A 15,723-nucleotide genomic window follows, 5' to 3' on the forward strand; every position below is an offset into this window, starting at 1 on the left:
AGTTTTATGAACTATACCAATATACTTTCAAAGTTATGACGGTAATTCAACAAATACCCCCAACTTGGCCAAAGTTCATTGACCCTAAATTACCTTTGACCTTTAGCCATGTGACCTGAAACAGGTGGCAAAAATCAAGGAATTTAGCATTGAATTTAGCATCTTTTTGTTCACGCCCTCTTTAAGAAATAGGAAAAAAAATTAAAAAAGCGAGCGCGGAGCGCGAGCGGAAAATTTCGAGCTATTGGAGGTAAAAGATTATTTAAATATAACCTGAATATAAATAGTTGCTACGTTTAATTGTTGTTTAATTGTAATTTTCGGATTTCCCGAAATTTCCTGGAATTTTTTAATTTCGGGAAGAGTGGAAACATGCAGATGAAAATGATGACTATCTTCCTATATTCCTCTTTGCTAGTGCTAAGATCCAACAAAAGGGACAGTTTAATGATTAAAGTAATATCTTATTTATAAATGCCTAATGAGGGCGCGAAATCTGGACATTTAAAGCACTTTTGCAATTATAAATAGGGTGCATCAAGTTAATATATTTAAACCATTAATGTGAGCGCAAATCGCGAATTGTTTTGGATAAACTGTCATGAAAAGGGGGTTTTAAGTAGTTTGTTGTCTAATCAATATTGAGACATACATAACTCGCCAATCAAAAAGCGAGCGTGCAGCGCTAGCTGGTACGTTTTAACAATCAGACCTGAAAAGGGATATTTTGAAAGCTTTATGGAATACACGAAAATAATAGGTACCTGATTAATCAAAATTTGCGAGCGCACAGCACGAGCAGAAAATGTTAATATTTAGACAATAAAACTAACATTTTACAGAGCACTTTTTAAAAACAATTCGTAAATCACACAAAATAATGAAAGTTCGATTTCCGAGGTGAAATTTGTTTTGTATATTGACTTCCAAACTTGATATTTAAACTCCATATTGAACAAGATATGAAACTCACCTAACAGGCAATGCGAGCGCGAAGCGCGAGCGAAAATTTTAGTGACATGAAAGATTCTTTTTATTTTCCAAGTCTTCCCCTCATCTTATTTTATTCACTCGTCTTCCTCCTCTTCTTTTTTTCTCTTCTCTTTTCCATCCCTTCCCCTTTTTTCCTTTCTTTCCCTTTTTCCTTTTTTTTGGCTCCGCCAATAGGGGGGGGGGGGGCGGGCCCTCGCCCCCCTGGATCCGCCTATGAAGATGCATCATAATATGAATCATCTAAAATTCATATCTAAAAAATTGGAGTGGCCATTATATATATTTTTTCAAGTTTTGATTCTTTATGAAAATTTTAAGGTTGAAGTTTTGAGTTTCTAACAAACTCTCTCAGTTCTTCAAAACTTGTCCTTGAACTCTTCTCCTAAAATTTTGTTACTGTCTGTAGACAGACAAATGTTATCCTAGAATTTTTCAGCATATCCCAAATGTGTTTTTTTTTTAAATGCGCATACTTTTAAAGGAAGCATTTGCATTTGAGTGCAGAAAATTATCAAAAAGGATACATTTTATTTCAGACTCTTTACGACAAATGCACAATGTGGCATGTATTATCTAGTGATGAATCAGAATTGTGCCATGCACTTATTATTTTTTTATGGGGGGAGGATTTGAGTCGGCTTTCAGATCAGTTTAATTAGTCACAATTCACAACCAATCTTGGTTATTTTTCAAATTGTTAAAGCTTATTAAAGCTATGATGATAGCTATGATTAAAGCTAAGGGTAAGTAATGTGAATTATATCGAATATCTAAAAAAAGAAGTATGGCAGTCATTGAATGTGTTTTCAGTCGTGGCCCTATCTCGGTAATATTTAAATATACCTTTGAGCATGCATGCACTTTACAGATTTAGTAATTGAATATTAGAAAGCTTATGGCATCGACTATATCCTGAAATATTCAACTCATTCCATACTTGAGAAGGGGGTTTATAAACAAGACATTATATACGTTGATATTTTATTTTCACTCTGCCGAGTGAACAAGATGCTGATGTATATGCGCTGATGATTTATTTTCATCGGGCACCCGGTCGAATTAAGTAAAAGAGGTAAATTCGTGAAATATGAACAAATATTTTATTATATCTTTTACACTATAACCTTTAAAAGCCACATGCATTCAATAACGAGTGACATGCAAGATGGGGTGTACCAAATCAAGGATAGGGCGTGTTGCTAAATCTTGCATGTTAGTAATAGTATATAATTATGTGTAATGTCATTTCTTTATCAAATAAAGTTAAAGAACCCCTACAAAGGTAAAACCAGTTAAGTGTGATGAATAGGTAACTGAATAGGTGGAATTATATGGCAATGACATAGGCTAATAATTTTATTCGTGACAATATGATATTGCAAATAATGCAAGTGGGTTTTCTGATGGGCAAATGATTTAGTATGTCTTTACACTCACAAACCACCCTCACACACACACACACACACACACACACACACACCCCCACACATATATATATATATATATATATATATATATATATAATCATACATTTATCAATATTGGATTAAATTCAACGCAAAAGCAGTGTGCGTGTTTTCAGTAACAGGATTCGAATATTCAACCAAAAGGTGTTTAAAAGTCATTTTGGTCCTGTTTTTTCTTCTTCTGATATCACCATTGATAAGCATGCTTCTGTGCGTTTTCTATTGTATGAAATTATATCAGGGAAGTGTGTCATAACGTTGTTCGTTCAGTTAGACATGACTTTACGATCAATTGAAAAGTGACAAGCCAAATGACTTTCACGGCCATTGCGTTGGCTTTAGATGCTTATCAACATTCTAGCGATTAACAATTACATGTATAATTTCTGACACAATTAATGAAATCATTTGCCTTTAAATGTCATGAGATTTGGGATCTTATAGTCTAGCATTTTATAATCAAATCGTTCCTAAAGTCGATCATGTGTATTTTTTTCGATAATACTTATGAAAACGGTTTGTTGTATCTTACCCTGTCAATCCAAATCGGAGAATCTGAATCAAATAAGGGTATGTCGAAGTAAAACGATCCATCAAAAATGAAGTCTCTGCCGAGTGAATTGTATATCCCGCCTGACCTTTCTACACTGCAATCGCTATCAAAAGCCGAATATACCGTTTGATTGCAGTCATCTGTTGAATAAGAAAATAATTCACATCAAAATCATCAGTAATTAAGAGTTATGCTTCCTTTGCCCCCCCCCCCCTGCGTTCCAGTCAGTCCCTGAAATCCAACCATGATGTAAAATTTTACGAAAGGAATTCAAATTCTGTTCATGTATTTTGTTTGCATGAATAAAGGGCTCATGCAGAGCCCTATAGATGAAAGAGATAAAGCTCAGCTCAGTCATGATTGTTTGAAATAGTTTTACTTCTCGAAACAAACAAGATTCGTCGAATTTGTATACATTTTTAAAACAATTTTTCATTTCAAATTTTCCGTTAACTTTGGCTAAATACGCCTTTCGAACAACGACTCACACCCTCCCCTGTACCCCCCCCCCCCAGAAGTGTATACAGTAAGTGTCTTCATTTTCAAGGGGGTCAGATGAGGCTTTTTGCAGCTTATCTTTGTTTTAGCGTGACCCATTAGCTTTCGCTTCGGCTATTTCTAATTATTATTGGTTTAGATGACTATACGCCTGTCAAATTAAGCATTTAAAGGTAGCTTTACATTAACTATACCATTAACATGACATCGAACCATCAACAACAACCTCGTGTAATTATCTCCACCGGGTTTGACAAGGTCGGAGAAGGTAGAGCATAAGTTTCTACTTTTACCAAAAACACCATCTAATTTTTTTCACAAATAAATTAACACAGTGATTCTCATTACACTGCCATTGGTTTTCGTAAAGCGTGAAAAAATTACAAAACTAAATAATCATTTAACAAGGCAAAATCGATTTTGTGTCTCGCCCACTTATGAAAATAACCAGAAATATCGTGATTTGCGAAGGCACGCAACAGAATTGTATCGAAACTTCATTGTGAAATGACTGGGATGATACCACTTGTCATAAGAGCCTTGCACGTTAACTTTAATGTTGACCTGAAAATGACCTTTGACCTTACCACGTGACCTCCGACTGCAGCATAACATGCAGGTCCCCCAAGTCCATCTACCATCCAAGTTTGGTTGAAAAGTGACTTACGGTTCCGGAGTTAGGTGTCATAAGAGAGTCTTGCATGTAAACTTTAACATTGACCTAAAATGACCTTTGACCTTATCATGTGACCTCCAACTGCAGCCTAACATGCAGGTCCCCCAAGTCCATCTACCATCCAAGTTTGGTCGAAAAGCGACTTACGGTTGTGGAGTTATGTGTCATTAGGTTTGTGACGGACGGACGACTGACGACATTTGGATCCCTAAGTCTCGCCTTCACCTCTGGTGGGCGAGACAAAAATGAATGCCTAAATATAGTGGCGCGGAAAATATATTATGGTCATATTTACAAATCACTGCAAAAATAATGTGAAGACTAGGCGATTACCACTGAAAAATTATCATCAGGTCATTGATGAAAAACAGTTTTATGCTGATCTTTTGTACCTGAATAAATATGTTCTAATAAATAATCGGAACTGACAAGATTGTCGTAAATTACGTGAAGGCACGTTTTCCGGCTAACAAATCATATAATCATGATAAATTTTGTCTCTTGTATCTATTCTATACTTTACCTAAATTTGTGCATTCCATTTCATCAAAACCAGAGCCACAATCGTCGTAAGAATCACATACCGCTTGAGGTGAGTAACATGCTCTGCTTATAGGACAACGAAGGGTATCGTTGATACATGGGGCTAGAAAGAGATTATATACAACATCACAATGAAATAGAATATTAAAAACTGATCCAATCTTTGTAAAAAGTTCATGTTATAAAGATGTCACTTTTAATTTTTATTGAAATAAACAAATAAATCAAACTGTAAATCATAATTACATCTATATCAAACAGAAAGAACGTGTAAGAATTCAGGATTCACCAGATAACAATTTCGCGGGAAATGGTAGTTTTATTTATTATTGTAAACATAACAATTACACTCCTTATTGTATTACAAAAATATACCATTATTTTTATATCTTATAAAAGGCTTTGAAAATTCATAGTTCCAATAAGCAGATAAGTATGCATTTCTGATATTTCTTTAATTTCGTTTTCGAGAATTTACTTTTGTTTGTTTTGTCTTTAGTTCTGTTCTAGCATGGACCTTTTACGGTTCTAGACATAATTAATGGGTCGACAACCGCGTAGCCACGATTTAATTTTGGAGAGGGCGGTAAGTGCGCGCAAAGCGGGCGAACACTTACAGAACGCGGGAAGCGCGCTCCCTAGTGGGAAGGTGTATAGGGAGGGGGGGGGGGGGTTTCCGGTGTCGCATTAAATTCAAATCAAAAGAAGACGTCTCTTGCGTCTCTAGTACCCTTATCAGCTCGAATTCAATTTACTTGCTATGATTAAATAAACATTGTTTTCGAAAGAAATTATTTTCACCCCAAAATGGAAAAAAATAAGGAATTTTAAATAATACCTCTTCCCACGCGAAGCACAGAAGCTAAAACGTTTTATAAAAAAGTTGAGAACAGAAAAGCGCATTCATTTAGTAGTATAAAATGCCAACTTTGGTACTATGCCTGCCTTGGCCAGATCAGATTTGATAGTACTTTTTATTGCACATTACTGCACAGAGTAGAAGACGTGCAGGGAGGAGATATTCCTTCCCGTGAACAGTGCTGAAGCTTTGAAATTTCGAAAATGCTCTGAAACCTGAAACATTGCTCTTATTCATTTTGATTTTTCTTATATTATAAAAAACTCGATTGCGAATAAAAAAAGAGCTAAAATGGGAAAGGGATGATACAAGGAGAGGAATTTTTCCTTTCCTATGCACGCAAAGCACAAAAACCTCTGTGATGTATTTTGAAAAAGGAGACAAAATGTGTGTAATTTCGCTCATAAAAATTGATAAGCGATTCATTTTGTTTGATTAAGAAAGTTGAGTGATATTCAAAATTTCAAAATAATGACGCAAAACATACAATAGGAAACTATCTAGAGATGCTCGGCAGGTCGCGCAGCCGAGCACATGCATCCCCCGAACCCACCGGGTCATCCGTCATTGCGATATACAGTGCGTCCCACAAAAAAAACGAAACCGAGATTTAGCGATGATTTATCATAGCTTAATCACAAATACAATAGACAAATGACCTACCTTTGTACAGCTTAGAATCTCCTCTTTCATCTGAAATTACTTAGATTATTTCTTATTCACGCATGAGTGAGCAAAAACAATTTGAAGAGGGGATACCAAAAAGTCATTTGGCGGGCTGTATCTGGGTTTCAAAAAGAAAACCACATTTTCAAAAAGTTAAATATCTGCTCTTTAATTTGATACCTCAATTACAGAAAAAGTTCTGGTTCATTTGAAATAAGGCTTGAATTTCAATAATTTCATAAAATGAAGAGGTTTTACAGGCTCGCGTTCAAACTCACTCGACACTCCGTTTTGTTGACGATCAGCCATGCATTAAGTCTTTTGTTAACCGTGCGATAGCTTCTGTAGGAAACCGGTGAAAACACGTTTATTTAATGAAATTATGGAAATACAAGCATTGTTTCGAGGGAACATAACTTTTTTTTTTCTTGACCATTTCTTGTGATTAAGGTATCAAATAAAAGAGCAGATATTGAACTTGTTAGGCATGTGATTTTCTTTCTGAAATTCAGATACCCCCGCCAAATGACTTTTTGGTATCAAATTGTTTTTGCTCACTCATGCGTGAATGAGGAATAATCTAAGTAATATCAGATGAAAGAGGAGATTCTAAGCTTTACATTGATAGGTCATTTGTCTATTGTATTTATGATTAAGTTATGATAAATCATCGCTAAATCTCGGTTTCGTTTTTTGTGGGACGCACTGTATAGAGCTCACACAGAAATTTGACGAATAAATGCAATTATCATGGCGACAATGACCTTAGCATGCAGGTCCCCCAAGCCCATCTACCATCCAAGTGTGGTTGAAAAGTGACTTACGGTTGCGGAGAAAGAGAGTCTTGCATGTAAACTTCAACGTTGACCTGAAAATGACATTTGACCTTACCATGTGACCTCTGACTGCAGCATAACATGCAGGTCCCCAAAGTCAATCTAACATCCAAGTTTGGTTGAAAAGTGACTTACGGTTGCGGAGTTAGGTGTCATAAGAGAGTCTTGCATGTAAACTTTAACGTTGACCTGAAAATGACCTTTGACCTTAACATGTGACCTCCGACTGCAGCATAACATGACGGTTCCCCCAAATCCATCTACCATCCAAGTTTGGTTGAAAAGTGACTTACGGTTGCAGAGTTAGCTGTCATAAGAGAGTCTTGCATGTAAACTTTAACGTTGACCTGAAAATGACCTCTGACCTTACCATGTGACCTCCGACTGCAGCATAACATGCAGGTCCCCCAAGTCCATCTACCATCTAAGTTTGGTTGAAAAGTGACTTACGGTTGCGGAGTTAGGTGTCATAAGAGAGTCCTGCATGTAAACGTTAACGTTGACCTGAAAATGACCTTTGGCCTTGCCATGTGACCTCCAACTGCAGCATAACATGCAGTTCCCCCAAGTCTATCTACCATCCAAGTTTGGTTGAAAAGTGACATAGGGTTGCGGAGTTAGGTCTCATATGATAGTCTTGCATGTAAACTGTAACGTTGACCTGAAAATAACCTTTGACCTTTAATACCATGTGACCTCTGACTGCAGCATTACATGCAGGTCCCCCAAGTCCATCTACCATCCAAGTTTGGTTGATAAGTGACTTACGGTTGTGGAGTTATATTGTGTCATAAGGTTTGTGACGGACGGACGGACGACGTTTGGATCCCTCAGTCTCGACAAAAACTCTTGTTACCATGGCAACAATGTCTCCGCCTACACCAAAATCAATAGGCGGCTTTGCTTTACCATAATGGACCTTCATGCCACATTAAAAGATGATCAGAGAAGAAATGCAGCTGGTAGAGCACTCACAAGGACATCTCTGCTATTTCCACAAAAACTCTTGTTGCCATGGCAACGATGTCTCCGCCCACACCAAAATCGATAGGCGGCTACGCTATACCATACTCGACCTTCATGCCAAATTTGAAGATGATCGGAGAAGAAATGCAGCTGATAGAGCGGTCACAAGGAAATCTCTGCGGAGGCGGACGCGGCGCGACGAGGCCAAATCCATAGTATCCTCCAAACTCTGTTCGGGGATACAATTAATGTGCAGAGATATGGAATAAAGTTTCATCTTGTGTACTTTTGCGTATAGCACGGCACGAATTTTATACCTGCCCTTAAAGCAGACACTTGCCAAAAATTGCTTGCTGAAAATAAAAAATAGCATAATATGCGAACTCAGGAAGTGGCGGTAGTGTTTACCCACAGATCAGAAGAGCGGAAATCTTGTGTCAATGCAATAAAAAAAAATACTTTTTATACTTAGCATTAATGTATTCTTTATAATATCTGGCAAGAAATACACGAGTCCCATAGCCGGGGAGGGGGGGGGGGGGAATAAAGCGCAGAGCGCGGACGCCAAATTTTGTAGAGAGAGAGAGAGAAGAACGTCTCGTTTAGGTTTTTATTCTTTTGACCAAAAAAAGGAAAAACAATACAGCTTTGTCCATTTTCTCCCTTTTCCACTTTTTTTTCTTTTTGGAGACGCGCCTGTGGGTCGAAATGAAATACTTAATAGGTCACATGTTTCGACGAAAAAGTGCAAACGATCGAGGTCGGTACTATTTAATAGTTGAATGCAAATATTGTTTAAGAATGGTTGGAACGCGTGATTCCATGCAAAAAAAAACCGTGAAAACAAAATTTCACAATGAATCATATTTACTTAATATATAGAAGAAAACTATTTAGCGGAGTGTATTGAGTGTGACCATGATATGCGTGCACAGTTCTCACCGCAAGGCAACTAATTCAAATTTAACTAAAAACTTAAAATAACTTCCAAGTGCCAAGGATCTCTGTCGATGAAAGTATAGTATGTTCGGAAGATAGCAGATATCACGCAATCACTGTACTCTTAAACAAACTAAATATACATGTATATCAATGTTTTCTTGACATAAATGACTGAGTTCTAGTCAAATTTGAAAAAAAAATCAATATGACTAAAATAGCAGCAAAACGGTTCTTTAAAAATACATGAAATCACCAGTAAATGTAATACTCCGGTACTACATTAATTTTGCAGTGTTGGTTCAACACTCGCTGTTTTATATAATGTTTTATAATTAACACAATAATATTTGGTATTATGTTCATAATATAGGGTGTGATTTTAATTACTAAAGGCGTAATTGGTGTCAGTTTTAACACAGGTTTATTTCATCTAGTCATTTTAACTGTAGTTTATTTTAGAATTAATTTGATTTATTCAAGAATTTATCTCGTGGAATTATTTTGCTTCTGAAAGAATTAATGAATTCGAATTAATCATCAAACGACATGATGCGAAAACAGGCGTTCCTTGAAAGTTAATAAAGACATTTCTGCATGTCAAGGTAATTATTGATAACTTTTTAAAAGTCAATGTACTTTCTATCAGTAATAATAGGCCCCAATATAAATGGCAACGAAGTTAAAGTGGACAAAGTGGATTATAATTATATTTATGAAGTGGTCAAGAAATTAATATAGGCCCTACATGACATAATTTCTAGTATATGATTCATCAACATGAAACTGATATTTCAATGTAACAATATTCACAATCTCTAAATATTATATTTCATATTGTCTTGGGCTAAGTTAGTAGACTTGCTGTACCCAACTTGCTCTTCTCCGCAATATACGTCATAAATATTAACAGGGCGGATCCAATGCACATTATTATAGCGGGTTTATGATATTATTTGGTGCCATTCACAAAGTCCTAGCAACCCTAGACAACGAAAGAGTGAAGATACACATTATGAATGACTACCAGTAAATTTACACCATTTGTCACATGTATTTCACAATGCTATGGCTGTCCTTTGGAAGTGATAATATTACAGATGACGTCAGTCGGATCAGATATCACGGTTCATTACTTGTTATAATTTCAGTATAAAACTAAAATGTTTACCTTGAAACATACACATTTACTATTGTGTTAAATATAATGAAATATCAACAGATTGAGTTTGAATTAAGAAAATGCATCCGTGTTCGGAGGAAATGTATTCAATTCTGCTAACACGACAAGTCATATCTTGGTGAGTGTGGTGGACTAGAATAATGCACTGTAATAGCTATAATAACAATCACGCAAAAGCTTTTTATCTGTTGATAACATGTGTCCCTGTCCGAACGCTTCCGCTTTGCAGGGGCGGATCCAGCCTTCGCCAATAAGGGGGGGGCGGATTTTTTTTCCAGCCACATTTTCCCCAATCGGCCGCACGAAGTTGATTTTTGTTTGTTTCTTTGAAGGGGCAGTCCTTATTGTCACTATAGTAAGCTTCATTCATTATAAATCAACATAAATATACAATAATCACATAAGCCTAATTGAAATAGTGCGAGCGTGAAGCGCAAGCTATTTTTTTTACTTCACGTATTTTGTCCTAAAATTTAAACATTCTGGGCAATGTTTGTGATCTTAAAACGAGATGTGCATCCAATTAAATTTTTAATATACGTTTTGATCTGACCAAAAAGGATCTGTTAACGGCTGCTTGCAGTTAGCCGAGCTGAAAATTTTGACATTTCTACATAAAGAATGGAAATTCTAAGCACTTTTAGTAAACATGAATGGGATAAGTCTATAACTAAACAATTGATGCGAGCGCGAAGCGCGAGTGGAAAAATTTGAGACTTACACCTAAAAATGGGACACTCTATTCATGTTTTGTAAATCATGAAAATTATGAGTAATTGGAAATCTTCCTACATTAATATTGCCAGCGCAAAACACGAGCAGAATTGTTTTTATATTGTGATCTGAAAGTGGATCATGATTTAAATAGAGAACAAGCTGCGTAATTGAATAAACATGCGCGGGGTGTTTCCTATTTCGACCTAGAATCTGGGCATTCTACATACCTTTTTTATCATGAAAATAAATAAAGCGACAACGAAGTGCGAGCTTAAAATATTTGATATGGATTACAGTTAAAAAAGAGCTGATATGTTTCATTATTATTACTTTGAGTTTTGACATAGGAAAGGGACATTCTAAGAAATTTATGTCATCATATGAAAATGATGGCTATCTTCCTATTTCTCTTCCTAATTGCGAGATGAAACTTGTCGATATTCCATTCTGAAAAGAGGGACAATTTGATTTTTAGATTAATATCTTATTTATTAATCTAATAAGCCTAATGAGAGCCCGAAATCTGTTAATATTAGGCCTGAAAACTGGACATTTAAAACACTTTTGTAATAATGAATAAAATGCATGAGTAAATATGTTAATATGATTTAATATGTTGAAAATTGAAATAAACGAAATTAAACTTATTTTCAACAATCAATGCGAGCGCAAATCGCGAGCCGAAATTTTTGATAAACTGTCATGAAATTAGGATTTTAAGTCGTTTCTTATGAATTAATTATTGAGATAATTCACCAATCAAAATGCGAGCGTGCAGTGCTAGCTGACACGTTTTGACAATTTGACCTTTATTGAACACAGGAAAATAATAGGTACCTGACAAATCAAATTTTGACTTTAATGTTATATATTTTAAGTTCAATATTGCCCCCGGATCTGCCTATGCGCTTTGTACGTTATTTCCGGGGCTATAATAAATGCAGGTCATGTCCGAAATTTGTTAGGCGCTTTCTCAAACTTGTTCAATACAAGGCCTATGTAGGGAATAATATATTATAGTAATAATCACAAACTGATTGATACATGAATAATGAACTAACGCACTGTGCTCAGTTTGAACGATAAATCATATGTATTCACATTTGTCAGTTTGTCATCCCACCAGAAATTGTATTTTTGGGAATCATTTTGTCTTTTTGTAAATGCATTTGTAATTTTGAATCCCAATTAGTCCCACGGGCTTATTTTAAGATGCCCCCTTTTCCAAAATCGATTACTTTTTCTGAGTTTGTATTGTTAAAGATACCTTTCATTCGACTTTGCAACAAACGAAGAAAGTGCTACAAATCGTATTGCAATAATAACAATCCCGTGTAGGAGAAACTAATTAAATTGACTTCCAAAAATTCTACAATCATTAGTCATCTTCTCACCATGGGATGTCTCATCTGAAGATGAATATTTGTGCTCTTTTTATAAAGTGTTTTTTTCATATATATAGTGTGATTCTTTGTAATTTCATCCGTGTAAACAAACTACCAACATGTAGACAAACAAATCAGCAACATGAAACCTCGATCATATACATGAACATACATTCTACAAATATATACGATTGTCATGATCATACAGACCTATATGCCGCTATAATCACGCCAAAATCAACATCCGTGTGTAAAGTGTGGTATACCACTTGACCAATTGTTATTTTGTGGTATTACACTCTACCAAGAAAGAGGTGGACTACTTCCGATTGCAAGAAATAATAATACTGACGCCGAAAAAATTAGATTTTTTTTTCTTCAATTTTTCAATTTTGCCATTTTAAGGCTTTGATAAGCTAGTTTCCGTCAAAAAGAAGGCCAATTTGAAATTGGATGACCTTTTTGCCCGATAAAAGTATAACTTGTTCTGTCAATATCCCGATTTTAACCAGATGTCCATTGTCCACTCTGTTTAATTCAACACTAAGTTAGAATCTAGAACCGTAATGAAAATAAAAGAGTTCGTCTAATATTTCAAATGCTATATAGCTGCCCTTATTTTTGCTTATGGTAGCTTATTATGTACAAGGAACCCATTTAACTTTTTTTTGCTGATATTGTTACAACTGTAAATGTAAATGAAATTTTGTTTAGAATTTGAATGATGCATCATTTCTAAATATGAATTAAACATGTAAAAGGATTATCTCTTCACTTTCTGCATTTCCTTTGCATTTGCATCTGTTTCAACTTTCGCTCATTATACGCTCGCTGCAAGCTTTTAGCCCCCCTCCCCATACATATATACTTACCCAACCTTGGGAAAAAGTTTTTGGGACACCCTTCAGTCTAGCAACTACTGAAAATTTGGTCGCTCGCATGGTCAGCCAAACTAGTTTGTATCACAACAAAACCATTACATCAGCAATCGGAAGTGATAGATGGTAGTATTATGAACCCTTTTCATGCACATATACATAGCCTTGACGTGGGGAGGGGGGGACACACAATTTTAGTAACAGCATCCCCCACTGCTCGGATCGGATTTACGCCACTATAATATTTACTCCAAATAACTATGATGTAATTACACATTTAAACAAAACAAAACAAAACGCAAAACAACCTGTTTAAAACTTTAAACATTAGTTGTTAAAGTTAAGGGCTTAAACAACGTGATACAAACAGCATTATTATAGTGTAAGTTAGAATATCTTTCTGTCAGAAAGTGCAGTAACAAAGCAAATATTGTATCAAGTGAACAAAATATATTCTGGTTCCCAAAATAATAAACTGAAATATGGTTGCTTTCCAGAGGTGGTATGTTCTCATAACATTTAGTAGGCCTATTAGATGCAAATTTCACTCGTTCTATTCCCTTACTCGCAAATCAATACATGAACCGACTAGGACTGAACATGCATAGAATCACAATTTCATTTTTTTTTGTACACGATTAATGAAAATCATGGGCCTGAGGCCTCATCACTCCGTCTCACAGCCCCTTAAATAATCAGACCTTTCTGCCTTGCATTCCTTTCTACATGATCCAAAGAATATATATTTTCATCTTGGATACAGCAACGTTGCATGTATGCATTATGATGTCGGACAGTGGTATGGGAGTGGTTCTCCTCCCCCCCCCCCCCAAGGAGCCCATTTTGTAAGTGTCTTTTCCACTTTTAAAGACACCCCTGTATGATTTTCCTATGAGTAGGGGAGAGCTGTGATTTGATATAAGCTTTGTTAACGATGTAATGACAACCTATCCGTATGGGTAATATAGCCCGGGGCTATATAGGTCATTTGCTCGGAATAAAAAAACAACTTATGGCGACATATCCGTTTCGAGGCCATATGAGTAAACAAAGAAATATTTCAGATTTCTTGAATTTCTCTATAGACACTCGTGAATGCAGATATAGTAAGTTATGTCGTAAGAAAGGTGTGATATTTGCTCACTGAAATATGCAATTTATACATCAACATAAGTTGTTCATTTTGCTTAAAACAAGACGAAGGAATATGAATGCCAGTGGGGCAACTTCGCCCCCGTTGCGACGGGGCAGGTTCGCCCTAATTTATGAACATAATAGGCCTATATAGCCCTACAAAAATGTCCTTTATACATGGCATAATGATTTAGCACCAATTTACTGACATAATAATATGTCGGTAAATTGGTGCTCAATCATGAAACTTTTCATAGATTATCAAAAATAATATATAGTAGTAGTTGTTTCTGTACTAACATAAAACAATAATTTTTGTCTTTGAACCCGTCATTCGTTTCATTTTCACTGTTTTTCCTCATGGGCTAACTCGCCCGCCTAACGGGCGAACTTGCCTCGGGATGTGGCAAGTTCGCCCTTTAAAACCGTGTGATATTAGGTAGGTATTACCTAGCTAGGCCTTTATTTAAGCCCGACATTCCTGCCAAAAAAAGACAGCTCTTGGAGCGAACTCGCCCCACTCTCCCCTATATATCCATTAAAATGTACAAGTTGCTACACTGGGTAAATAAAAGTTATCATCATTTCCATTGGTGATTATTACCATTCATAACTCTATTTTCGTTTGTCTAATTGAGTTCAAGTTAGCATAGATTACAATTCATAATGCAAACAACCTCGAAAATGACAACTAGCCAAGTCAATACTAGTGTCAGGGACTTCACTATTCGAGGGGTGTGTCGATCAAATCACGAGATACACCACGAGCATGAGAAACTGGCTTCAATATTGGCATGGTTGATGCGATTTATTGTGAACCGATTGCATACCCTTCGTACAAACTTTTGTTCATTTACCTCGCCATGCTTGGCCTATTGATTAAAACGATCCTTGAACCTCACTTCAATAAATGGGTGACCAGTCATGTAATAAATACGTATAAAGTCTCGCCCTATTATAGCGTACAAAAATATCTCATATCACCCCCCCCCCAATCTGGTACCACAATTGATGAGACGACTGTTAACTAGAAACTTTGGTAAAGAAAGTTTTAAATCTTATAGAACCGTATTTACTATTTTTACGATGAAAACAAATATGCATGTGTGCATGCGTATACACTCTTAAAAATGTTGGGCAACAAACTGTCCACACAATTGTTTTTAAAAAAAAAAATCAAATTCTGGGTATGCTTTGGGTGAAAACTACACAGTATTGGGTGATAACTACCCAAAGTGAGATAATTTTTAACCAATTGTTGTGTGGGCAGTATGTTGACCAACATTTTAAGGCATGTGTATAGGCATGTCAACGAAATATCACATTTTAACTTCATGTAGTATAGTTTCTATGCTTATTGCTAAAAACCTATTCGTTGAACCGGATGAATCTCGCAAAACCTGTTTTCGGTTAATTTCCTTAATTGGAATA

General features: G+C 35.9%; 1 protein-coding gene across 1 annotated transcript in view; it reads right to left on the reverse strand.

Annotated features, from left to right (window-relative positions):
* The window catches only part of LOC135153645 (uncharacterized), a 41,679-nt gene that overhangs the window by 23,016 nt on the left and 2,940 nt on the right, over positions 1 to 15,723 (reverse strand). Inside the window, exons 3-4 of the mRNA XM_064097444.1 lie at positions 4,710 to 4,832; positions 2,992 to 3,152 (exon numbers count right to left, since the gene is read on the reverse strand). Coding sequence (XP_063953514.1) covers positions 2,992 to 3,152; positions 4,710 to 4,832 — 284 coding nt within the window. The remainder of the gene's footprint in view (positions 1 to 2,991; positions 3,153 to 4,709; positions 4,833 to 15,723) is intronic.

Source organism: Lytechinus pictus, chromosome 3 (assembly GCF_037042905.1).
Source record: "Lytechinus pictus isolate F3 Inbred chromosome 3, Lp3.0, whole genome shotgun sequence".
Taxonomy (NCBI): Eukaryota; Metazoa; Echinodermata; class Echinoidea; order Temnopleuroida; family Toxopneustidae; genus Lytechinus; species Lytechinus pictus.